Source organism: Mus caroli, chromosome 3 (assembly GCF_900094665.2).
Source record: "Mus caroli chromosome 3, CAROLI_EIJ_v1.1, whole genome shotgun sequence".
Classification (NCBI taxonomy): Eukaryota; Metazoa; Chordata; class Mammalia; order Rodentia; family Muridae; genus Mus; species Mus caroli.
This window is the reverse complement of record NC_034572.1, coordinates 116,783,704-116,810,607: the sequence shown is the minus strand read 5'-3', so window position 1 is coordinate 116,810,607 and position 26,904 is coordinate 116,783,704. Positions and strand designations below refer to the sequence as shown.

Below are 26,904 nucleotides of genomic sequence, written 5' to 3'. Positions count from 1 at the left end.
GGGGGAGGAGGGAGAGGAGGGGGAGGAGAGGAAGGGGAGGGGGAGTGGAGAGGGAGAGGGAGGAGAGGAGGGAGAGGAGAACACATATCCCTGAAAGCACTGGTTTTCAACCCTTCTAATGCTGCAACCCTTTAATCGTACCTCATACTGTGGAATTATATTGTGGTAACTCCCAAATTTAAGATTATTTGATGCTACTTCGTAACTGCAATTTTGCTTCTGTTATGAATTGTAATGTAAATATCTTATATGTAGATGGTCTAGGGCCACCCCTGTGAAGGGGCTGTTCAACCCCCAAGAAGGGGCCCGACCCACAGGTTGAGAACCATTGTCTCAATGTGTACCCTGTAGCCATCCTGCTACTAAAGTAGCCATTTGTGCTCTCTCCTCTTTTCTGGTTTGTGGCATCTGAGATTTGATTCTTCCAGTGACCTAAACACAGCACTAAAACTCTCTGTGAAACAATAAGCATTGTGTTTTTAATTTTGAGGTCTCATATTATAACAATACAATTTTAAAATTACCCTAACCAATTACTCTGTTTAATGCTTACTTGTGACTGTGACGGCAGCATTTTTGTTGTTTATTGCTCCAGCAATGAACATACAGTGCTCTGAGGGTTCTTAATTATATTGAAATAGTGGCAACAGGCTCAGGAGAAATGGAACCAGCGCCAGACACAATATCAATGGTTTATGTACATGGTAGCATTTTAACATGTCATGCCCGAGTTATGTCTACCTTTAAAAAGAAGAAATGATGAGGCAGGAGTGTAGCTCAGTGGTCAGCGGTAGCCTAGCACATCTACGGTTCTGGGTTCACCTCCAGCAGCACAGAAAATACCAAATAGGCACCATGAAGGAACAGTGACTCCTCACACTTACCATAGCTGTTGATCTGCATGGAGTTGAACTGACTGCCCAGCTGGGTGACAGAGGAAGTGGACCCAGGACCTGGGTAAGATGACTGTGGCAGGGGCTGGCCTGACGCATAAGAGGGTGCCACACTATTGACAGGTGGGGGTCCTGGAAATCTAAGAGACAAACGGTATTGATAGCATCACTGAGCATCCTAAGCAAAGAACATAGGCAATAGCGAACATATCCTAAAACAAGCCCTCTGTATGGTAAGAAACATGGCTGATATTGCACATCATATATTTAATCTTGATATGAGTTCAAAATAACCCATGTGGCAGCAGCCTGCATTTCCACTCGCACGTTTCCTATGGCAAAGCAGAGAAAAGTTTCTAGCGTGAACACGAAGCCTCCTTTGGAAGTCAGTTAGGAAAGATCAACCCAGGGCTACTTCACATACACTAAACTCGATCAATAGAAGAAAACAAAAAACAACAGTGTCAATAACCAAGAGTCCCTGGTTTACGGTTGCATCTTTGTGATCATTCAGACCGGGTTTTTAAACAAAATGTGGCTTGTCTTAGATCCTGAATCCAGCAGGGCACTACATACACAGTGGTGTCTGCCACTGCTTTGCAACACTGCAGTACGTCTGGAGTTGGTTGTTTGTTTTTGTTCTCTAAAAACAATTCATCCCGCTTTACACTCGATGAAGTTTAAAACTATGTCTGCTGTGTGTCTTTGTCACTGTTTTGATCTAAACAATGGCTACAGAGCAGAGGTCCCACCCTGGTGATACAACACAGGAAGCTAATGAATACCTGGGGGTCATTATGACTCTTGCCTTACTAACTTTGAACTGTGAGTAAAACGTGAGGTTTCCCAGATTGCATGGCCTGATTTCAATGTCTATCTGGAACCAGAGGCCATTCTCTGTTACTGTGTCTTGACTTCCATTCCTAATTCATAGCCTAGGGGTCACTTGAGAAAGGTGGTGGCTGAGGAGAAAAGTCCATAGCTCATCTCTATCATGCGGGTGGGGGTGGGGGGTGGTGACGGGGGAGGGGGCAGCCTCTTCTGGGTCTCAGGGCCCCCTTGCTGCAACACTGTATACCCCCTAATCTTGTTATTTTCCAAATTGAATAGTTATTTCAAATGAACAAACAAAAAAACTTCTCAAGCCATCACTTCAAGTGCATGTTGCTAATTATTCCAGAACGGTATCACACACTCCCTAAGTAAGGGAAGGGTAGATTCTGTATCCCACGTGCCTCACAGGACAAACATGGCTACGGCAGATAACTTGTTAAAGTGGAGTTGTCAATGCTTTAATCCCAAAATATTTCTAAGGAAAATGCCTCTCCGAGAAAAATTTTAGAAGACCCACCACAATCAGATTAAGTAGCCTTCAATTTCAATATATTTAGGAAAAGAATGAATAAAGAGAGAGGACTACAAAGGAAATTAAAATTTTTATTACACTGGGGTGTGTATGTGTGTTCACATCACAGTGCAAGGTTAGAGTTCAAAGGACAGTTTGCAGGAGTCTTGCCTCCTACCACGTGGGTCTTTGGAATCAAGGCTAGGTTGTATAGTTTGCTGGGATTTGCCTTTAAGCACTGAGCCAGCCCTCCTGGCCCAAAAGTTAGCTTTGGAGAGTAAGTTTTCTTCGTGTCTCTCTTTGCTGGCTGTCAATCATTCAGCTTGAAATGTGACTCTTGTCTTGGGCTGACAAATGATTTCAACAACTGCCCAAAGATGTGACTGGTAAATTGACTGCTACATAAAAAGAAACGGTTTGTCTTTGCTTTGTCAAGAAATGGCACTTCAGTCCCTAAAGTTCCTGAGGAACTGACCCACGAAGTCACTCCGTAGATAACTGAAGTGCGTTACCCACGACACGCGGTCTTAGGGAGGCAGCAGTTAACCGGGGGGAAGTGAATTTAATTGTCTGAGACCCCAAAATCATGTGCAGAAGTGTTTAACAAAATACAATATTTTTTAAAATATAAAATTCCATGGCTCACTTTTTTTTTCTTTGTAGCCATTTCAGTTAGAACAAAGTACCTTTCAAACAGAAATGGTGACATGAATAATCTCTGGGTTTTGTTTTGTTTTGTTTTGTTTTGTTTTGTTTTGTTTTGTTTTTGTTAACTTTTAACAAAGGCTAAAGATTTGAGGCTGGAGAGATTGCTGGTTAAGGACCCCTGTTGGTTTTTCAGAGGACCATAGTTCAGTTCTCAGCCCCCATATCAGGTGGTTCAGAAGTGTCAGCAACTCTAGCTATAGGAGATCCCATGCCTTCTGGCTTCTGCTGACACCCGTGTGCACATAGCTGCACATATAATTAAAGGTTGGTCAATTTTAAAAAGGCTAAAGATTTAAAATACCGAATGAGAGATTGTACAACCACTGGATATGACTTTAACCCATAAATACCTACTTATTGTCCATTTCTTATGCATTGGGAGTTAAGTTTCAAAATTTATAAATAAATTATCTCTTTCTGACAAGCTTAAACTTTCTTAGTCTTAAACATATGGCTTTTTGTAAACATAAAACTCATTTTAAAATTATTTAGAATAGAAATAAATACATAGCTAAGCTATTATATACAAAAGGGAAAGAAAAATCAGAACACTTAAAATATCCTATTTGTTACTCTCCCACTGCACACAGTGTGGCTATCAGAGATAGCGAACCCAAGCCGCAGCTGGAGCCTGTGTAGCCACCAGATGCCTGCCTCTTCCTCCCAACCGCTCTGCACTGTGACAGCAGGCAGGAGAAAGAAACCTTTCCTACTAAGACACACTGTGGTTAATGGTGGCACACGCCTTTGATCCCAGCACTTTTCAGGCAGAGACAAATGGATTTCTGAGTTCGAGGCCATCCTGGTCTACAGAGTGAATTCCAGGACAGCCAGGGCTATACAGAGAAACCCTGTGTTGAAAAACCAAAACAAACAAACAAAGAAAAGACAAACCAGAGTTGTGTTTGGTAGACAAAGAAATATTCAGATACAGATTTTAAATCACTGTTTCATTTAATATCAGAAAAGAACAGAGCTACCACCAAGTACCCACTTTAAAAAGTCATATAATTACCAAAAGTTTGTCTCAATCTAATCTTAAACCTTCGCAGCATTGATTTACTTCTCTGTTCCTATATTTTTGTCAATTTTTGGAGATAATGTGTAAAAAAGGTTTAAACATGCCCCATCCATAATTCTAGTATTGAAACATGACAGCATCCGGAGGCTACAGAGGAGCCATCTCATAAATGGGATGTGGTCTCCTTTCCAAAGCAGGCCGGGCAGGCACTTGGCCCTTCCTCCGGCATTCAAGGTACCATGTGGGAAGCAGCAAGCAGCCTTCATTAGACAGCAAGACTGATGTAGCCTCTACCTTGGCCTTTGCAGTCTCCAAATTGGTGAGAAATAAATGTCTGCTTTTTGTAAGGCCTAGTTTCTGTAGCAGCCTCACAAAATGAACTAGAGTAGCAAATTATTCAAGGTCTGATTGAAACAAAATCTGCATTTTAAATATTAAGCCTATAGAGAGGAGAAAAATCAAATCCTATCATTCCCATATTGAAAAACACTAAAGAGAGGCTGGAGGGATGGATGGCTCAGTGGTTAAATGGACTTGTTGCTCTTGCACAGCACCCGGGTTTGAGTCCCAGCACTCTCTTGAGTGTAACAACTATCCATACACACAAAAGAAAGGAGGAAAGGCACTAAAGAATGGATGGGGATTTAGCTCCGTGAAAGAACACTTCCCAGCACACGCAAGGCCAGGGAGCCAAGGCTCAGCATCACAAACAAACAAAGCCTAGCTTTATTTTCATCCCTACCTCTATTTGCATGCAACCAATATCTTAGTCGTCTCCTAAATATAGTTTGGGAAGCTGGGTCTCCTTCACCCCCTTATTCTCCATTTCTTGGTCAAAATAGATGGATCGCAACTGAGTAGCTGTCATTTTTCCTTACGATGAAACTACTGACTTTTTAAAAGTATAAATTTTAACAGATTAATCTCTGCCTTAGGTAGAAAACTTTAGAAATACTTGTAAAGTTAAAGACGGTTGTCCTGCCTCAGCCATGATCAAAGGAACAAATGGCTGTGTATGACTTTAAGATTATGTCAGATATTTCTTTTGAAATAACAGGTCTTTAAGATTTTTAAAATTTTTTTAAGATTTATGATGATGACGGCGATGATAATGATTTTAATTCTGTGTATTTGAAGAGGGGTGTGTACATAAATACAAGTGTCCACAGAGGTCAGAGGTGTGATCCCCTGGAGCTGGGGTTACAGGCAGTTTTAAGCCACCTGAGATGGGTGCTGGGAATTGAACTCAGGTCCTGAGGAAGAACAGTCTGTGCTCCTAACCACTGAGCCATCTCTCCACCCCTATTCGTTTTTATTTTTATGTGCATGAATGTTTCCCCTGTATCATGTATATACCTGGTGCCTATGAAGATCAGAAGACAATGTTAGATGCCCCAGACCTGGAGTTACATATGGTTGTGAGCTTATTTGTCCTGGGAACCAAACCTAGGTCCCCTATAAGGGCAACAAGTGCTTTTAAATAACTGAGGCAACCCTCTCGCCCCAAAATATCACTGTTTTAAAACTCATGTACATATTTATACATTAAGTCAACACTCTGGGTTTGCATTGGCAAAATTCCTATCTCTGTGACTGAGCCTCTATGTAGGAATGAGGTGTTTCCACCCACAAAGAAGGATTACACAGTCAGCTGTGGGGAAAGATGCCTGAACTCCCGATCCTAGGGAGGGTGAGGCAGGGGGATCATCACTTACAGGCCAGCTGTTACATGGTGACTGTAAAAGAGAAAGGAAAGCTAAGCTGCATCAGCAAATGGCAGGCCCAGTCTATCTGCCCATCTGTTTGTCTGTCTGGCCACTGCCCCCACCCCCACCCCCACCCCCACCCCCACCCCCACCTGTGGATCCAAATGTAGCACTCTTGACTAATGCTCCAGTGGTTGCCTTTATGGAACCATGCTCCCTGACATGAAAATGGATTAAATTGTACACAATTCCCCAATTAAATACCATCTTTTAGAAGAGTTGCCTTGGCCATGATACCTTTGCACAGCAACTGAATAGTGACTAAGACAGTGGGTTTTTATATGGCTTTTCCAAAGCTCCTTAGTGTTATCTTTCCCTCTTCCAACCCCTTCATCTGCCCTGGCCTCCCTCCCATCTACTTCCCCTCTTAAATATTTCCCCTCCTGTTCTTCACAGACAAGTGGTAACCTGTGTGTGACTGCCCCTCCTCCATTATTCTCCCCTCAACACAAACACAAGGGCCCCTTCCTAACAGACCCAAAGCTGGCTTCCAACTATGAGCGAGGACATGCAGCATTTGTGTTTCAGGGTACGGGTGACCACACTCAGAATGAATATATCCTGTTCTAGCCATTTACCTGAAGATTTCGTTTTTCTTAACAGCTAATAAAATTCCACTCTGTAGCAGTTTTGTCCTTTCATTACTCATTCCTCAGCTGGTGGAGAGCTAGACTATCTGAGTTTCCTGGCTATTATGAACAGAATTGCAATGAACATGGATAAGCAGCTAGCTCTGGAGTAGGATACAGAGACCTTTGGGTATAGGCCCGAGGGTGGTATCGCTGGATCATGTGGTAGATCTGTTTATTTCTAGATTTTTAAGAACCCGCATTGCTCTCCTTCCTGGCTATCCCAGTTTGCGCTCCCACCAACAGTGAATATCGCTTCTCCTTTCCCCAGATTCACTCCAGAACTTATTGTCCTTTCTTCTCTTGATCCTAGGCAGTCTGGCTGGGATAGATGAAGTCTCAAGGTAGTTTAATTTGCATTTACCTGATGGCAAATCTTAGGTACAGGTTACTGGTCACAGAAGTCTCATAACATCCCCCCTCCCCCAAACAGCACAGACTACTGCTCTTGCTGGCAGTAATATTACTGCAGAACTTCACAGTAAGATCCTTTTGCTAAAGATACAGCATACCTGAGTCACAGGACATAGAAAGACCAAGCTGACACTAAACTGAAAGTTTCCTTCCTATTGGCTTTCATGGTGGTAGAGGTTGCTATGCTGGTTGCTAGGAGGAAGGGAGCCAGTACAGTCTAATTCAGCTGTCACAGCTGTCAACCCAGTGGACTATGGTAATGACCAGCATGGTAAAATGGATCACAGTTGCAATAGTGGCACTGAGTGTGATGGGGGAAACCAAGCACTCCTGGATTTAATGCCTGCCGTACAGGAAAACATGAATATTCAGTACTAGAAATATGACCAAGACCTCATAATCAGCGAACTCACAGCCTCAGGGGTTAAATGGACATAGTATCAAAATGCCCTCTAAATATATTTATAATTATGCTCACGGGTCAGCGTGGCTCTCAGACCTCAGTCAGAGAAGATACTTTTTACAATGAACAGAGATTAAACAGAGAGACTAACAGTAATAGGTCAAAGTGCGAAAAAAAAAAGTGATTATGATGGTCTCAGCTCTAAAGGGCACATCTACAGCCTATCTGCTTTCTTCAGAGCTCAGGGATCACCTGAGGAGGAGGCAGAAAAATTTTGGAACCTAAAATTGTGGGAAACTGCTGAGAAACAGTGTTTTCTAGATATGACGGGGCCATGGCACACCCGAACATGCAACAGCTGCAGCACAGGATCAAGCCCATCCACCAAGCCAGTCCATCACAAATGAGGGAGGGCTCACAGGTCTTCCCCTAGCTGAGTAGCTGCCTTCTTCAGGGAAGTGGTCCCTGGTCAGTTGTCCATGCTCCAGTGCATGATCCTACACATATGGACATAGTGACAGTGCCAACTGAACTCTGGGAGATTAAAAAGAAAAGAGAGAGAGAGAGCGCGCAAAGAAGTAAGGAAGGCCTTTGTGATTCTGAGAGGAGTTGAGGAAGATGGGTGTGTGTGTTTGTGTGTGTGTGTGTGTGTGTTTTTGTGTGTGTGTGTGTGCATGTGTATTTCTCAAACAATAAGTTAACATTTTATTTTTGAAAAGTTTTTTTAAAACATAAAAGATAAAAGATAAAAAAATGCAAAGAAGAAAAGAAGGAATTAATGAAAGGAGAGGAGAAGAAAAGGGAAGACCAGGGAGAGACGGAGGGAGGGAGGGAGGGAGAGAGAGAGAGAGAGAGAGAGAGAGAGAGAGAGAGAGAGAGAGAGAAAGGTCACACACATCTGGTCTCCTCTGACAGTCTGTCATCAGATTAGAGTGACTCACTCTCAGATCACTGTACCCTTTGCCTTTGCCCTGCCACGTGTGTATAGAAACGTGTCCCATGGCGCAGATAACAGACAACCTGGAAACCCAACTTAAAAGGCTAGACTTCCCTCCTGACATTTCTAACTTTCACACCTATTTCCAACTTTTTGGTCAGTATTTAAGTCATACCCAGTTAAAAAGCATGCAGGGGGAAGAACAGGACCTAATTGTGCTTCCTCGCAACGAGAGTCGAAGTAGATTCTGAAACCAAGCTCCTGGAGACACCAGACTAAGGGAGGGCAATCCACAGATAGCAGCAAGTGGACTTTCTATCCAGTGATATGGCATGCTGTACCCAATGGAACGACACTGAGAGCTGCTGACATGTCCTGAGGCTATGGACTGGAATGAGTGCTGTGTGCTGTGCAAGGTAGTTTGTATACAAAACCCTCATGACCGTGGATTAGAGATGTTAACTATGAATGATGAGAAAGCAAAGAGACACGGGTTAGGTTAGTTATAATCAGTCAACAACAGGAGATTCTGAGAAATGTGTCTCTGTACAGACATCAGAGGGTATACAAGCCTGAATGGAAGTGCCTACCACATACTTAGGGTATAGGGTGTATACATCCTGTTGTTCTTAGATCCAAGATGAGCAAAATAACACTAGAAGAAATCAAGTAAAAGTGATGCACTGAAGTAGCTCCTTCAAGCGGCTACTGCTGAACACCACAGTGACTCACAACAGACTCCTCTAAGGAGAACACTCTAGTGTGGGCACCGCATCCCTACCCAGGGCTCTGTGCTGGCAGTGACACCAGTGGCACCTCAGACATGTGGGTAATGTGTTTAGGGGTGATGACTGTCACCTTGGGGCTCCAGTGTCACTAGCCCCAGGAATTTTCTAGCTTCATTTTAACCTGTAGACCATACTACACATGGGGGTAACAAGTCTATGCAGCATGTGACTAGAACTTGTTTGGCCAACAACCCCCTGAGGCATGTCTGGCAAACATGGCCTGTCCCTGGGGTTGCCACTCCTCGGGATGGCAGCCCTCTGCTGGGCTCATGATGCCATTCGCAGAGAAGTGACATCAAAGAGATCCATCAGCTAGGCCAATACCAGTGACCAAATTTGTTCTCAGAACCACTGATTCTATCTTTGCATTTCTTTTTCTAAAGTCCTGAAAGGGCAGGAAGGGAGTTTATAGCAATGACCTGTCCTGGGTCTTCTTCCTTCTTCTGGACTGACAAGATTACGTCTTCATGTCACCCCAGGCTACCCTGCTACTGAGGCAGGAGCTACCTCTAGGTTGTCAGCACCTCTCTTCCTTCCTTCCTTCATTCCGTCCATCCTTCCTTCCTTCCTTCCTTCCATCCTTCCTTTCTGTTTTGCTTTCTTGCAGTTGCCCTGTCTTGCTTACTCTTTTCTTTTTCCTTAAGATATTTTTAAAATTCAGGATAACTTATGACAATTCCATATAGCTATACACTGCACTGTGATCATATGATCTCCCCAGTCCTCTCTGACCTTCCTCCCTTTCCTGTTCATATCACTCTTCCTAACTAGCTTTCATGGCCTGGTATGTGTGTGGGGGTGGGGTGGGGTATTGCTTTTCAGTCAGTAAGTTTAATTACTGTCAAGTGGATGAACAGGAGTGGAAGGTTGCTTCCTGGAGCATGGGCAACTTAGCAACGGCTACCTCACTGAAAAAGATGGCAGACCCTCCATTCCTGGTAACCACTGGCTGCCAAGAGCTCTTCGGGGAGGACTTCAGGAGTGCCCCTCCTTCCCCCCCCCCCCCCCCCCCCGCCACAATCCATGATGGAATGTTGAGGACCTAATTGTGTATTGGTCCTGTGCAGGTCTCCACAGCTCCTGTATGCTCATGGTTACTGATGACATCATGGCCTCCCCACCCTCTGACTCTCATGTGTTTTCATCCCCTCTCCTACAGTATTGCTGAACCTAGGAAGGGTGATGCCCCTGTTCTGCTCAGTTAGGAGTCTGCATGCACGGTCATCCCCGGGCGGGCAAAAGGAGACTTTCCTGACCAAGGCTTTCCTCGGGCTGTGCCTGACTTTCTCTTTCTCAGTGTATTACAAACACCAACACAAGCTGTATTTCTTGAGCTACTATTACAAGCAGGCCTTGTCAATTTACGGCAGCACCAGTCTTATGAATATAAATGTAAATTTATATTTAGATTATATATTTTACATTAAAACACTAGAAAGTATTTTACCTATATGTCCATTTAGAAAAAAAAAATAGTAGATTATGCCTTAGAGAGACGTCCCCAGGAACAAACAGGCTTTACCCAGCTTCACAGAGGCCACCATTGATGTCCTTTGAAGAGTAGCCTTCAAATTCAATTTTTAAAACAGCTATTGGTTTCCCCAATAACAAGCATGCCATTATGCACCATGTCATTATGCACCTTGCCTGGAAGATTGACAGTACAGTGTACAGGATCCACAGCTAAGTTAGATTATTCTTGGGTTCCTGAGGCAGAATTTTACTCTGTAGCCCAGGCTGGCTTGGAGCTATATAGCCCAGGCTAGCCTTGAACTCCTGACAATCCTCTGGCCTTAGTGTTCCACAGTGCTAAGCATACTGTACCCAGTGGTCCTCAGCACTGTGCCCCCTCTTTCCCCACCCATCATGCTTTGGAGACTAAAGGCAGTAAGGTCACAACAAGACCTTTGCATCCTTGCTCTGTGCTCAAGCCACACGCATGCTTACAAGTTAAACTCATTTTTTTTTTTTTTTTTTTTTGTCTCCTGTGTGAAGCTGCTCTGTGGTCCCATAGCTACGTCTTGGTGGCAGTTACCACAACAAACAATATCCAGCAGTGTCCAACTCAAGAGCCACACAAGAGCATTAGCTGATGATTTCAGAATCTCCCTTTGCTCACTGGCAGGAAGGACAGACAGACAGCCTTCCTCTAAGACGCAGGTTGACACTAAAGACTTATGTCTGTGCCCCGTTTCCCCTCCACCTGACAACCTGGGAAAGGAGCTAGGACATGGGGCCTCGGGCCACCCTGGGAGCCGGTCCAAGGTAAACGCTACTAGGAGCCAGACTGTGGCTGGTGACAACAGCTTGGGAACAAATAACACTGGGATTCCTGAGCCTGGAGGTGTGCATGTTGCTGGCTCCATCCCAGGTGACAGTCCCTATGGGTCACAGCCTCTAAATATCTCAGGCGTATAGTTTTTGGCTTTCCGAGGCCTGCCTCTGACTTCCTCTTTTTCAATTCATTATAAACAAACAGAACCTGTAAATTATTTTTTTAGCTGCTTTTACAGCAGGCCTGCCAATTCAGAGTCCCTCACTGTCCCGTGCATTCCTTCCCTGTCAAAACTTTAGACTCTACCACTGACCTCAATCCGATATGATGTTAAAACCTGTATTAAGCAGTTGCTGGTAATGAGCTCAGGTGTGTGTGGCAGCTCTGGAGAAGAGAATGGTGTAAGTCTTGTTCCAGTGTTTTGTTTTGGTCTGAGACCTGGGATTTGGGGGTGGGGGATGGGAGGGAGTGGGAGTAGGGGAGGGTGTCAATATGTAGCCCTGGCTGGCCTGGCACTTACTATGTACATCAGGCTGGCCTCAAGCTCACTGAGATCTGCCTACTTCTACTTCTCCAGAGCTAGGATTAAAGATGTGTGCTGCCATGCCCAGAACAATCTAATATGTTGTAAGATATACAGAGACTAGGTGTCTAAAGGAACTAGAGACCAACATGAAACTCTAAACAAAATAAGCTGACTATAACCCCAAACTAAAACACATGGCATTAACACGGGCCATTTTTATGTTTTGTTTTGTTTTCTTTTTTTCGAGACAGGGTTTCTCTGTATAGCCCTGGCTGTCCTGGAACTCACTTTGTAGACCAGGCTGGCCTCGAACTCAGAAATCTGCCTGCCTCTGCCTCCTGAGTGCTAGGATTAAAGGTGTGTACCACCACGCCTGGCTCATTTTTATGTATTTTAAAATACAGACTAACTCTTCTGTCCCAAGCTTTTCTAAAAGCTTGTTTTCTAGGGTAGTTCTCCAGTGAACATTTTTTTAAAGATACGAAACTTACCAAGAGATTAAATTTTCAACAAAGAAACATGCACGTTGAAAGGGTCCTTTGGAAGAGTATTTTAGGGCATATTCAAATGACAGTTGACAAGTACTTAGCTCACCTTTGAGGAGGATGGCCTGGGGTATGGGCTCCATTGGGACCAAACTGTGGGGGTCCAGGAGGTAAAGGGCCTGGGGGCAGCATCCCTGAAGGAGCAGCTGAAGGCCCCAATGGCTTCATCACGCCTGCAACAGAAGAGAGCAGAGTTAATGGCATGTTAAAGTACAAAGGGAGATGATAAAGGTGGAAGATTAGGGCAGAAGAGATAGCTCAGTGGTTAAGAGCACTGACTGCTCTTCCAGAGGTCCTGAGTTCAATTCCAAGCAACCACATGGTGGCTCACAGCCATCTGTAATATGATCTGATGAGGATCTGGTGTTTCTGAAGACAGCTACAGTGTACTCATATACATAAAATAAATTTAAAAAGATGGAAGATTAACATTAAAATGAGTGAAGGGAGACAGAAGCTAGAGGGTAAACACAAGGTTCTTCCAACCTCCCAGAGTGGCTATTATTACCTGTTAATAAAGGAAATAAACTCCAAATGTGGTGGTACCTTAACAGAACATGCTATCTCACACAAAGAAAAACAAAAAGTGGAAAGTGGAAAAAAAAAAAGTAACTCAATAAATCAGACTGCAGGCTTGTAGAGCATCTGAAATGCATGCAAGGCAAGCTCTGACAGTGCTTTATGGACAGCAGGCTGCTACTCCAGCAAATCCTGAGACAGATGGGGGTGGTGAGGTTAAGTCCTCACATTCAGAGGACGTAGAAATCAGATGCCCCTTACAACCACTTTCCCACAGTCAAAAGCTCCTCAGGGTGTTGTAGTCAGGGTTTCTATTGCTGTGATGAAACACCATGACTAACAAGCAAGTTGAGGGGGAAATGGTTTATTTGGCTTACACTTCCATATCACTGTTTATCACTGAAGGAAATCAGGACAGGAACTCATACAGAGCAAGACCTGGAGGCAGGAGCTGATGCACAGTCAGTGGAGGAGTGCTGCTTACTGGCTTGCTCCCCATGGCTTGCTCAGCCTGCCTGCTTGCTTGCTCGCTCCCTTTCTCTGTCTCTGTCTCTGTCTCTGTCTCTGTCTCTGTCTCTCTCTCTTTTTTTCTTTTTCTTGGATATTTTCTTTATTTACATTTCAAATATCATCCCCCTTTCCTGGGTTACCCTCCCTCCCGGAAACACCCTATCCCATCCTCCCTGCCCTGCTTCTATGAGGGTGTTCTTCCACCCACCCACCCACCCACCCACTCCCACCCACCCATCCACTCCCACCTCCCCGCCCTCAATTCCGCTACACTGGGGCATCTATTGAGCCTTCATAGGACTAAGGACCTCTCCTTCCATTGATGCATGACAAGGTCATCTTCTGCTACATATGCAGCTGGAGCCATGTGTACTCCTTTGTTGATAGTTTAGTCCCTAGGAGTTCTACTGTCAATAAGACAAAAAGGCAACCAACAGATTGGGAAAAGATCTTTACCAATCCTACATCCAATAGAGGGCTAATATCCAATATATACAAAGAACTCAAGAAGTTAGACTCCAGAGAAACAAATAACCCTATTAAAAATGTGTTTACTGGCTAGTTTTATGTGTCAACTTGACACAGGCTGGGGTTATCACAGAGAAAGGAGCTTCAGTTGGGGAAGTACCTCCATGAGATCCAGCTGTGGGGTATTTTCTCAACTAGTGATCAAGGGGGAAAGGCCCCTTGTGGGTGGGACCCTCTCTGGGCTGGCAGTCTTAGGTTCTATAAGAAAGCAAGCTGAGCAAGCCAGAGGAAGCAAGCCAGTAAAGAACATTCCTCCATGGCTGGCTTCTGCATCAGCTCCTGCTTCCTGACCTGCTTGAGTTCCAGTCCTGACTTCCTTGGTGATGAACAGCAATATGGAAGTATAAGCCAAATAAACCCTTTCCTCCCCAACTTGCTCCTTGGTCATGATGTTTGTGCAGGAATAGAAACCCTGACCAAGACAATGGGGTACAGAGCTAAACAAAGAATTTTCAACTGAGGAATATCAAATGGCTGAGAAGCATCTAAAAACATGTTCAACATCCTTAGTCATCAGGGAAATGCAAATCAAAACAACCCTGAGATTCCACTTCACACAAGTCAGAATGGCTAAGATCAAAAACTCAGATGACAGCAGATGCTGGCGAGGATGTGGAGAAAGAGGAACACTCCTCCATTGCTAGTGGGAATGCAAGCTGGTACAACCACTCTGGAAATCAGTCTGGTGGTTCCTCAGAAAATTGGACATAGTATTACCTGTGGACCTAGCTATACCATTCCTGGGCATATATCCTGAAGATGCTCCAACATGTAATAAGAGCATATGCTCCACTATATTCATAGCAGCCTTATTTATAATAGCCAGGAGCTGGAAAGAATCCAGTTGTCCTTCAATAGAGGAATGGATACAGAAAAGGTGGTACATTTACACAATGGAGTACTACTCAACTATTAAAAACAATGAATTCATGAAATTCTTAGGCAAGTGGATAGACCTAGAAAATATCATCAAGTGAGGTAACCCAATTGCAAAAGAACACAGATGGTATACACTCACTGATAAGTGGATACTAACCTAAAAGCTCCAAATAACCAGGATACAATTCACAGACCACAGGAAGCTCAAAAAGAAGGAAGACCAAAGTGTGGTTGCTTCCGACCTTCTTAGAAGGAGAACAAAACACTCACAGGAGCAAATATGGAGATAAAGTGTAGAGCAGAGACTGAAGGAAAGGCCATCCAGAGACTGTCCCACCTAGGGATTCATCCCCTATACAGTTACCAAACCCAGACACTATTGTGGATGCCAAGAAGTGCATGCTGAAAGGAGCCTGATATGACTGTCTCCTGAGAGGCCCTGCCAGAGCCTTAAAAATACAGAGGTAGATGTTAGCAGCCAACCACTGGTCTGAGCACAGGGTCCCTAATAGAGGAGTTAGAGAAGGGACTGAAGGAGTTGATGGGGTTTGCAACCCCATAGGAAGAACAACACTATCAACCAACCAGACCCCTCAGCCTGCTTTCTTATAGAAGCCAGGACCACCAGCCCAGGGATGGCACCACCACAACAGGCTGGGCCCTCCCAAATCAACCACTAAGTAAGAAAATGCTATACAGCTGGATCTTACAGAAGCATTTTCTCTTCAAGTTCCCTCCTTTCAGATAACTCGGTCAGCGTGTGTCAAGTTGACATCAAAGTAGCCAGAACAGACCACTTTAAGATTTCACTATGGAATCATTTTCCAGCCATTTTTTTCTCTTTTCTTCTAGAGCAAAGGTGGCAGAGGATAACCTAAGCATTGTGGTGGAGACCCCTAAGTCTTGTTGGTACTAACTAGCTGTTGTTCAGTGCTGGGCAAGTAACCTCCTCTGAGCTTTGATCTCTGTAAAATAAAAATGAAGTCTCCTTTACCCAGCCCGATCAACTTGACCTTTGTCCCTACCCTTGTCCAAGTACCCTGTGACCTCCAAGCTGCCCGTGAGCTCCTCTGCATTGAGCCTGCTTTCAGCATTCTTGCGGCCTACTCGCTGTTCCCTTCCTCCTACAGTAACCACTCACACAGACACACACACACACACACACACACACACACAGGAAATGCAGTCATGGACACACACATGGACTGCAGTCACCCAGGAAGACATTGTCAGACTACCATTGTACCTTCATGAAGATACTTCCATGCCCTTGGACAATCCCTTGAACACACATGACGGTTACAGCAGCAGTTCTTGTGATTACAGACTTAAATGCCTACCAAGACGTTCAAGCAAGAGTCCTGGACCTGAAGACTATCTGTGCGGAGGACAGAGACCAGGCCCCCACATGGGAGGCAAGCCCCTGTAATAGCCCTAGTCACAGCCCAACCCATATTTATATTTTATCATTTTAAAATGGAATCTCACTAAACTGCTTAAGCTTGCCTTTGAACTTCCTCTTCAATCCAGACACACTTTTAACTCCAGGGTCCCTGCCCTAGCCTCCTAAACAGACAGGATCATAGGTCCACATCACAGCCTGAGTGAGGAATGCTATATGTTAACTTTCCGATCAAAGTTCTATTTGCAATTTTCCATAGAGTACAAAAACATAAGTATTAGTATTTAATTTTAAATTATTTTAACTAATAAAAATATATATTTGTGTAATACCATGTGACACAGATATATTCTATGGTATTTTACCAAGTTAAATATATATGATAAATATACATTGAATATATATTCAGATATATGTATATACATATATATTTAACCCGGTAAATGTTCAGATATATATGTCTGCTTCTGTCTAACTTAGCTCCCAATAGTCCATTTTTCCCATCCTCCACCCATTCTCCCAGCTTCTAGGAAGCACCGTTCAGTTCTCAACATCTATGAGATCAACTTTCTTAGCTTCCATATGCGATTCAGATCATGTAGCATTTTTCCCTCTGTGAATCAAAAGAAAAACAACACTACATTTTTACATAATGTTTGGCAATGTAAGAAAACCATGAGGCATGCAGTCAACCGACTGGGTTTAAATCCTTTCCATCACTGAGTTGCCACGACCAACAAGACCCACGGTTTTTAACCCCGTGTCCCAGCTGTAAGCTTCCTCCTCCCCTAGAGACTTGAGAATTAACTGAAGCCAGAGGTATGCGAACACTCACAGCCGTTTTCTCTTCCCTGGCCATATGCCCTGACTTCCTTCTCATCTTCCTCTTTTACAGTTTATAGTTTAATAAAGCATATAGACTTCAGGTATGAATGAACACATGGTGCTTTATTTTTAAAGTGCTTTTTTGGACAAAAGTAGAAAGCCACGGGAGTACCAACAACATTTCAGGTTAAATAATTACTGGCCCAACATAAGCCAGGTACCCCCACCTTTCAAATAAGTAGGTGTGTTAGTTCCTATGGCTACAATAAACACTGTGGCTAAAAGCAACTTGGGGAAGAGAGAGTTTAATTCATCTTATAACTCTCAGGTCAGACCTCACCACTGAGGGAATTCAGGGCAGGAACTCAAGGCAGGAGCCTGGAGGCAGGAACTGAAACAGAGGCCATGGAAGAGTACTATTTATTGGCTTGTTCTCCATGACTTGATCAATCTGCTATCTTATACTGTTGGGCCCCATTTTGGCCCTGGTTTGGTTCTTGAGGACAAACCCAAGCCTGGCTCCAGTTTCTGTGGCCTTGTGGGACAGCCTAAGCCTGGCTCAAGTTTTAAGACCTGTCTCAGTCACTTCCCGATATAGAATCGGGATGACTCAGATCAAGACCTGTTTGGCCCTGCCTCTGCCCCTCACCCCCACAGTTGCTGATGTAGAGCTTTGCCATTGGCCCTGTCAATCACTCCATACCCTCTGTCACCCTTCCTTGCCTCCTATGTCATCTTACCCGACCCAACACACCCCCCCCCCATGTTCCGAACTTATATAAGCAAGAGGCTAATGCCATAAAGTTGAGTTCCTGTTTTGAGAGACTCATGCCCCAAGTATGTTCCTTTTGGGCCATCAAAACTTGCAGAGACTCTAGTAGGACTGGACCTCTCTCCTTTTGATTGGACCTGACAGCAAAAAGCCGGCATGACACAGCTTAGGACCAGCTGTCCAGGGGTAGCACTACCCACAATAAGCTAAGAACCCCCACCTCATCAACCATTTGATGATGGTGGTGGTGGTGGTGATGATAATAAATGCCCTATAGACTTGCCTACAGACCAGTCTGATGGAGGCATTTTCTCAATTGCAGTTCCTCTTCCCACATAACTCTAGCTTGTATCAAGAAGAAAAAAAAAAAAGAACAGTAGCAAGCAAACAAACAAAGAGAAACCCCAGGCAGGATAGCAGCAGCTTAGTGGACATTTTGACTAGTCCCCACATGGATCAGGAGACTTTAAAGCAGTTCAGAGGCACACAGAGAGAACTCTCGTGTCTCTATCACATTAAGATAGGTTCTCCCTCTTACTTCTGGACATCAACCACACTTTACACTCATTCAACATGCATTTAGCCTGCTTCCAATGCACCAAGAGCACTCATGGAAGACCACACCATGCAAGAAATGGTGACCCTGTCATGTGACCAGAGTTATAACACACAGAGGACCTCCTAACCCTTCCTGGAAAAATTAGCAAGGAAAGACCTCTTGAGATGCACCTTCAGCACAGTGACTTCTTAGAATAGCACACAAGATACGGGATGCTAGCCAGAAGCAGAGCCTGACCATTGGTCTGAGAGAGCATGACCTAATCAGGGGTGGGCAAAGGGTCGTGTGGACACAGTGTGGGGATAAAGTGACAAGAACAGAAATCGCCGTCTAGACTGGTTGGTGACAGACTGCACAGTCTGGTGTATCATTGGACTCCATACCCAGGGCAAAGGGACGGCAGTGTCACGGTGATGCAGTCAGAGTCTTCAATGGGCCACACAGCTGCCATCGTCAGAAGTGACCAGACACAGAGACGACCGAGTTCTTTAGAGCACAAGGGGAACCTCAGGATGGAAGGAAGTCCACAGCAAGAGAAAGAGCTACCCTTACACCACAGGAGAGCATCAAAACTCACAAGCCATCTTGAACATGGCGGCGAGCATTGTAGGCTCCCTCACTCTGCAGGAGTGTCAGTTCCCTCCAGGCCTGCCTTCATAGGGTCCTGAGCTCCAGGACCCACAGATGCTCCATTCCTAGGGTCCTCTACAATTTGGATTAATTTTTATGCAAAGCAACACTTCTTTGGGGATCTCTGACCAGTTCTGTGGTATGGGTTGTCCATCTGGTCTTAAAGGAAGTAATTTTTGATAGAAACGGTCCTGTGTGGGCTATGCATCTCTGTAGACTGGATAAGAAGTTCCTAAGACTAGGGCTCTGCCTTTCTCTGTTCCCTGGCACCCTTTAACAAACCCCTTTCCGATACAATGGATTCTGTCATCAGCAAAGTGACTCTGACCAAAAGAACATCACAGAAAAGTAGACCTTAAACTGGACCCTGTTTCTAACAAAGAAAAACAAAAATCAAAGAACATTGTGGGGGGGGGGATCTTCATCTAAAACAAAACAAATATGAGCTTCCTGTCACATATGTGAATTCTAATGGCCAGTGCTCCCAAAGCTCTGACCTGGTGGTTACCAACATAAACTTGTGGAGTGGTAGCACCCATACCACCACGCTAGCCTGACCCCACTTCCAGAACAGTAATGTGCCTGACCTCTCTGCTTCCTGCAGCAGACGATGCTTGCCACTCAAAAGACACTTGAAAATGTGAGGACATTTTGGTTTGCTAAAACTCCCAGAGGAAGAGGAAGGTACCACTGGAATATGGTAGACATAGACCATGGATGCTGCTAAATACACAGGGCATCTCTCTCTTTTTCTCTCTGTCTCTCCATGTCTCTCTTTGTCTCTCTGTCTCTCTGTCTCTCCATGTCTCTCTTTGTCTCTCTCTCTCACACACACACACGCAGAGTGAGAGAAAGAGAGAGAGGAGCATATGAAAGAGCTGGCCCCAGATGTTAAGAGTGCTGAGACTTAGAAACCCTGCACCCGACACAGCACACCAACCCCTTCACATCCTCTAATCTCCACTGCAGCTCTTTCCTCCTATGCACTGGCATGTGGCCCTTTCTGGTTTAAGTCCCTTCAGCAGCACCCTGGATATGGCCCCATTACCTTAAGGACACCTTCCACTGCTCTCATGCTGCGTATCGACAGCAGCAAGCCACATCCGACCTAGCCCACCCTCACTTGCCTTTCAGGTCCTTCCTCTAAGAGGATGCTCTGTCCCTGACCCCATCTCAGAGCTTGGTTATTTCTCTCCTCGTGCCACTGTGTGCTTCCCTGGCACCTTCCACTTCCTTTCTACCCATTAACTGCAGTTGTCAAGTTGTGTATTGATTGCATTGGCCTCGAGATAACTAAGTAATTTATGGACAGGGATGGAAACTATTGTATCTGTTGTTTTATGACAAGTACTTTGCTCACTCCATAAACCTGTTCAATTTGTTACTATGTAACACAAAAATTACAAAAACACAATCAGTGGGTGCTGATGGAGATAGAATTTGTGGGGAAACTATTCTGGTGGGACAGACACTTCAAAAAGTCTCAAGAAGTTTGTCCTTCAGAAAACCAACAAAAAAGACGCATACAGGGTGTGTGTGTGTGTGTGTGTGTGTGTGTGTGTATGTGAAAAGTTTGTGAGTTGATATTGGGAAGGGGAACCCCAAGCCCCACACTTGCTAGGCAAGCACTGTCATTTAGCACATTCCCCCTAGAACAACAGTGTGGAAGGTGGTTTAAAGTCCAGCGTAGTGTCAAGAGGATAAAACAGGGGAACAAAGTTTAAGTAAGCTACGGAAATAGAGCTGCCTGTTAAAGGATGAAGCAGTATGAGATAGAGGGCTGTGGAGACAACACAGAGGGGGCACCATCTTTCTGGCAGAGCAGGGTGCTACCAGGCACCACACTCCAGTGACAGTGAGTTGGTATCTGTGGAGCAATGGGTAATGGGATAGGGCAGGTGAACTGAAAAGAAGAAAATGGAGAAAATGATGCAGGCCTAAGGAACTTACTGTATAAAGAGAGGCGAAGGGAGGTCATTAAAGGTTTTAAGCCAAATGACTCATTCATTAAACAAAATCCTTCCAGTTCAAGAGCTACTGACCTGGTGAAGGGCCATACCAGACAGAAGCCTAAGGTTGAAGAGACTATTTGTGACCTGGGTGACAGACAGGTTGGACTGAACAAACCGAGTAACGGGATGGGAGGGAGGGGAGAGGTGGGAAAGATGACTGTGACTGCACGCCTTTAGTCCCAGCACTCGGGAGGCAGAGGCAGGATTTCTGAGTTTGAGGCCAGCCTGGTCTACAAAGTGAGTTCCAGGACAGCCAGGGCTATACAGAGAAACCCTGTCTCAAAAAACAAAAACAAAAAACAAACAAACAAACAAAAAAAAAAAACAAGTTTGGGAGACAGGCAGACAAAAACTCAGACATTTAAGATAAAATTTAAAAGAAAATCTAAAAGTGAACTTTTGGTACACTGACTGGCTTGAACTAGGTTAAAAAAGAGGGCTTCTTCTGTCTTGATTTTGGAGCTCTTGTTTGTTTCCTTGAGATAGGGTCCCATATAGCCCAGGCTGGCCTTGAACTCCCTACCCTCCTGGTTCTATCTTTTGAGTGCTAAGCTTATAGCATGTGCCACCACTGCTAGTTTGTGTTTGTTCTGTAATAATGAAAGGTTTGGGTGTTGATTCTAATAACTGATGCTCACGTGTAATGTGGAATACCAGTAAAATGCAGGCTTCAATGAAAGAGAACAAATTGCTATAAATGAGCATGCCATGCCTGAGCATGCAGGTGAATCAGAGAAAACACTGGTCCAGGCACAGGAAAGACATGAAGAAGTCTACGTTGAAGAAGTAGATCTGAGAGATAAGTGCGTATCTTGCTGTATGAGGCTCTCCAAATGATGCTGTTACGTCAAACCACGGCTTCACTCAATGACTACCAACTAGGATATCCCACGCCTCTAAGCCTGAGGATTGAATAGTCATATATAAGTAAAAAGAATAATTTACCTGGTGGAGAGGATGCATGGGTTGGGTCCCCATAGTGTCCGTAGTGAGGGGGAGAGATGCCCATTCCAGGCTGGGACTGAGAATAGGGGGGTGTCGCCACATAGCCTTGTTGGCTCATGATGAAAATATCATTCCAAAGAAGAGCTACTGCAGAATAACCCTGCAGAAGTAAAGGCAAGAAGTTAGCGAGAGGATTTTAGATATCTAATGCTACTAAAAATATAAACGCAATCAAGAAACATATCAGATGTCTTGAAGAAAAGTAAGTGTGTCCGTTCTGGAAATAATCTTCATTTTATTCAACACTCTTATCATAGTTATTATCCCTTGGATATGGCTTGAGACATCTCTTAGGAATCCAGTAATGTCACTTCGGGGGTCCCAGGAAATTTCACAGGCACAGATCTGAATAGTAATTGCTACCACATTTCCCCTGGATGCCTGAATTGCTTTGAATAGTCTCTCATTAGTATTCCTACAATTCTGCATCTTGGTTTCCATGGTCACATTTTGAGAGCGCACCATGCCGTTCAACTGACTGACCACCACGATTACAAGCTGTCTGCAGACAGATGCTTCACAACCTGGACCTTCCTGGTGCCCTTCTAATTAGTCTACTTAATCTATAGTTCAGAGAAGGAAAGCCACAGTCCAACAACTATAACGTGACATAGACGTGATGACAGCCTTTGTGAGTCATAGTGGGACAAGCCAGGGGCAGCTCCAACCATCTCCGTCCAAGATGCTAGGGCTTCTCTCTAACTTAGATGACGCCACACCTCTAAGAACATAGGCACCTATATTTAAGGAGCTAAAAAAAAAAAAAAAAAAAAAGCCTTTCATATGTGGGTAGTCATAAACAATCACAAATATAACAGTCCCATCTTGACTCTATTCAGAGCCCAAGTGCCAATTAGCTTTATATTTTATGTTTCCATGTTTTGCTAAAACAGATATCTCCTAGAGAGGTTTTTAAAAGACACTTCTGTTTATTTAGTTGGTTGTTTTCTGCAGAGACAAGGTTTCCCTTGTAGTCCTTGCTGTCCTGAACTTACTCTGTAGACTAGGCTAGCCTCGAACTCAAAGAGATCTGCCTGCCTCTGACTTCCCAGTGCTGGGATTAAAGATGTGTGCCACCATGTCTGGCTTTCAAAAAAAAAAAAAAAAAACATTTGTTACAAGACAGGAGGGCTCTGAAGCCTGGCAAAAGAAATAGGTTTTTGTTTCCTATCTGCCCATGCATAGCTTTGTGACACAGTAAACTGAAGAGGCTCTTTGGGCCTCAGTTTTCTGTTTTAGAAAATGAAGTGTCCAAAAGCCATATTAGTTGTGAAACCCTGATTCTCTAGTTTCTTTCCAGTTTCTCCATCAAGCATTTGGGTACCTCTCCTATCTTTCTCGTTGCTGCCGGTTTAAGGTAAAGATTAGTAATACCTTCTAAGTAAGACATGGGATCTCTTTATTCTGGAAATGGCATGCAAATTTCAAACGTGAAGACTAACATCCACGATTTAGTTTTGTTTTCAAATTAAACCTTCAGCTTCCGAGTAGCAACCAAGAGTATGATGAGGTCACTGTCTTCTTAACGGAGGACAGAAAGGCAGACAAAGGTCTCTAGTCCACTCTGTTCCTGACAACACTTTCCCTCCTCCCACTGCGCCTAGAGAGACGTGGCAGCCGCTTGGCCCCGTGCAGCCCAGAGTCTTCAGAAGACCGCACCGGCGCACCCACGCAGCAGCTGCGGGAGGGGAGCGGGGCAGCGATGCTCACAGCGGGGGACTGGAAGCCGCCCAGCCCTCTTCCCTGGTCCTGGGAGGAATTCGCTTCCTCACCCTTCTCTGCCACGTCAAACTTCCTCACCCAGTACACCAAGTTGCAGAAACCTGACTCAGCTGCAAGCGGCGACATGGCAGAGAGCCACTTGGCACAAACCGGCCTCGAATCCAAACCCCGAGCGCTCGGATTCTACAAAGACACCCTTCCCCTTCCACGGTCACCCGGGACAAGTTCGCGTTTTCCTCTAATGATGTCCCGGAGCTGAACGCTGTAGTTGCCATTTTCCCTCGGAATATTTCCAGCCCTCTCCTCCTCCGGGAACCAGAGAACCAAGTTGATGGGGAGTCGCGATGCAGCCGCGTGTGGACGCTCCGCACCCCCAGCCCGAACCCGCCGTACCTGTGGCTCCCCTTCCTCCCCACCCTCCTCCCTGCGCCCTGCGCCCTGCGCCCCGCGTCTGCCGTACCTGCTCTGCACGCTCCGCGCCCCGCGCCCCGCGCCCCGCGCCGCCGCCGCCGCCGCCGAGTCGCTCTGGGTTGCTAGTGCCACGTCAGGCGCCCGGGCGCGCGCGCGTGCTGGACCCGCTCGCTCCCGCGGCGCGCCCCGGCGGGGGCGGGGCCGCGCCTCCCGCTGCGGTCTCGCGCCTCTTTCCGGGTCTTTTCCTCTAAGCTTTTCCTTCGCGAGGCCCCGCCTCCTCCAGGTTGTCAAAGATCCTCGGAGCTGGTGGCTGGGGACTTGGGTGGGGTGGGGAGGGCGCGCTCTGGGTTCAACAGGTGGCACTGAATCGCTGCGCTGCGCTCTCCTTACTGGAAGCGACGCGTGTCGGGGAGTGCACAGCGGCCAGAGCAATCTGGCGCGTGAACAGACAATTTGATGACGTCTTCCAGCACAACCACAGAAGGAAGGAAGGCCCACGGCAGCCTGGTTCTGTGTGAAACGAGACACTCAGCTGAGGTGTCCTCAAGGAAGCAAGGGGTTGCAGGACCTCCGTGGGCTTGCCCACTTAACTGGGTGCGCCCCACCCACAAACAGGAACTGGCCTGTGTCAAAGGTGGATTAGCTCACCTTTGGACAGAAACAGTTGAGAAACACCTATTTGGCCCTAAAATCAGGACCAATAGGCCACTCTCCAAAAATGTCTCACTATCAAACTGAAAGTATGAGTTCAGTCCGCAGCCGAGTTTGGGAAAGCTATGAAAGTTTTATGAAATAAAAGCAGCCTAGTGATTTTGCCCTCACTGTGCGCCTCCTTCTGAGTAACCAGAAATAAAAGCTCCCTAAAGCTTGACTAATCAAAAGCTACCGGAGTAACTTTTCCTATTGCTGTGATAAAACACTCTGACAACCACAGCTAGAAGGAGAAAATGTTTGCTTTGGTCCACAGCTCAAGGGAGTAATCCATCTTGATGCTGTACCTTGAGGCAGCTGGTCACTTTGTGTGCACAGTCAGGAAAGCAGAGAGCAATCAGTGCTTGTGTCTGGTTCTTTTTATGCAGTCCAGGATGCCAGCCCAGGGAATGATGTCCCACACAGTGGGCAGGTCTTCTCAGCTCAATTCATCTATGCTCAAGATAGATCCTCTCAGGCCTGCCAGGTCTTCTTTTAGAATTATCATTATCAAGACATTTTGTCGTCGTCGTTGTTGTTGTTGTTGTTTGAGACTGGGTTTCTCTTTGTAGCCTTTGCTGTCCTGGAACTCACTCTTTAGATCAGGCTGGCCTCAAACTCAGCAATCCACCTGCCTCGGCCTCCCAAGTGCTAGGATTAACATGAGCCAACATCTCCCACTGTATTAGGAATTTTAAGGCAACTGTGTCAACTGTTTATCACTAAAAAAGAAACAAATTTAAAGGGTAATAATTTGCATTGTCTCACAGTCTCTGAGGTTTCAGTCCTAAGTCACCTTGCTGAACTGCTATAGGTGTCTGATGATGCAAAGCATCGTGACAGGTAGGAGGACTGGCACAGTAAACCTGCTCATGTCACAGTAGCCAGGAAGCAAAGAGGGAGACACAGAGGGCCCTAAGCAAGCCACAGCCCCCATTCCTGACCCTGGTGAGTGATCTAGACCATGCAACCATACTATCATCATCATCATCTGCTGCTGCTTCTGCTTCTGCTTCTTCTTCTTCCTCCTCCTCCTCCTCCTCCTCTTCTTCCCCCTCCTTCTCCTCTTCCCCCTCCTCTTCTTCCTCCTCCACCTCCTTAGATAAGACACCATGACCAAGGCAATTTAGAGAATGTTTTTTACCGAGGATTTACAGTTTCAGAGGAGTAGAGCTCATAGCCATCGTGTCAGAGAACATGGCGGCAGGCAGGCAGGCAGGCATGGTGCTGAAACAGTATCTGGGAGCTCACATCTCGATCCCTGAGCACAAAGAAGGAAGAGAAGCACAGGAAATGCCCCTGGCCTTTTGAAACCTCAAATCCTGCTGCCAATGGCACACCTCCACTAACAAGGGTAGACCTCCTAAGCATTCCCAGACAGTTCCTGGGGACCAAATATTCAGAAATCTAAGCCTATGGAGGCCATTCTCATTCAAGCCACCATATTCCACACTCTTGGCCCCAACAGGCTTATGGTCATATGGCAATGCAAAATGCATTCAGTCCAATTTCACAGTCTCAATGCCATTTGAAAGTCCGAATTCCAATTCTTTTCTGGGACTCAAGGCAATCTCTTAATTGCACACCCTCCTGTAAAATCAAATCACATACTTCCAAAGTAAAATTGCATAGATTATACGTCACCTTCCAAAAGGGAGAAATGGGAGCACAGTGAAGAAATACTGTACTGGAGCAAGACTGAAACCCAACAGAGCAGACTTCATAAATCCTGTAGCTCTGTGTCTGATGTCAAAGGACTTAGATGGCTCTGCCCCAGGAGCTTTGGGCTGGTTCTGCTCCCTGTGTGCAGCTGTCTGGCAGACATCCAGTGAGTCTAGCACCTCTAGCATCCTGGGGTCTCGAATGTAATCCAGACTACACTTTCACAGCTTCGTGGGATGGCCTTCAGGCCCTCCATGCAGATTTCCCTGCTATACCCTGGGCCTCCTTACCTTTTGAGAAGGGAAGATGTCACACCTCTTTTACTCCTGCATCCTTTGTGACTTTAAATCCAGAATCACACGGTCAGTACTGCTGTTTGGCTGCCTGCTTGGAATGGAGCCTGGGCCCCTTCTCGAAATGAATTTTTAGTGAATTTATTTATTTATTTTTATGTAGTGTTAGCTTGGATTTTCCTAAAACCTACTTTAGTAAGGATTCTCAAACACTTTGACCCTTCTTCTAGCCCAC

The 26,904-nt window shown here is 45.3% G+C and overlaps 1 protein-coding gene across 1 annotated transcript in view; it reads right to left on the bottom strand.

Moving 5' to 3' along the window:
• Positions 1–24,150, bottom strand: part of Sec24d (SEC24 homolog D, COPII coat complex component) — a 101,866-nt gene extending 77,716 nt beyond the window's left edge. The window contains exons 1-4 of the mRNA XM_021157473.2: positions 24,074–24,150; positions 21,832–21,991; positions 12,300–12,423; positions 885–1,033 (exon numbers count right to left, since the gene is read on the bottom strand). Of these exons, the coding sequence (XP_021013132.1) occupies positions 885–1,033; positions 12,300–12,423; positions 21,832–21,949 (391 nt within the window). The 5' untranslated portion in view covers positions 21,950–21,991; positions 24,074–24,150. The remainder of the gene's footprint in view (positions 1–884; positions 1,034–12,299; positions 12,424–21,831; positions 21,992–24,073) is intronic.
• Between the last annotated feature and the right edge of the window lie 2,754 nt (positions 24,151–26,904).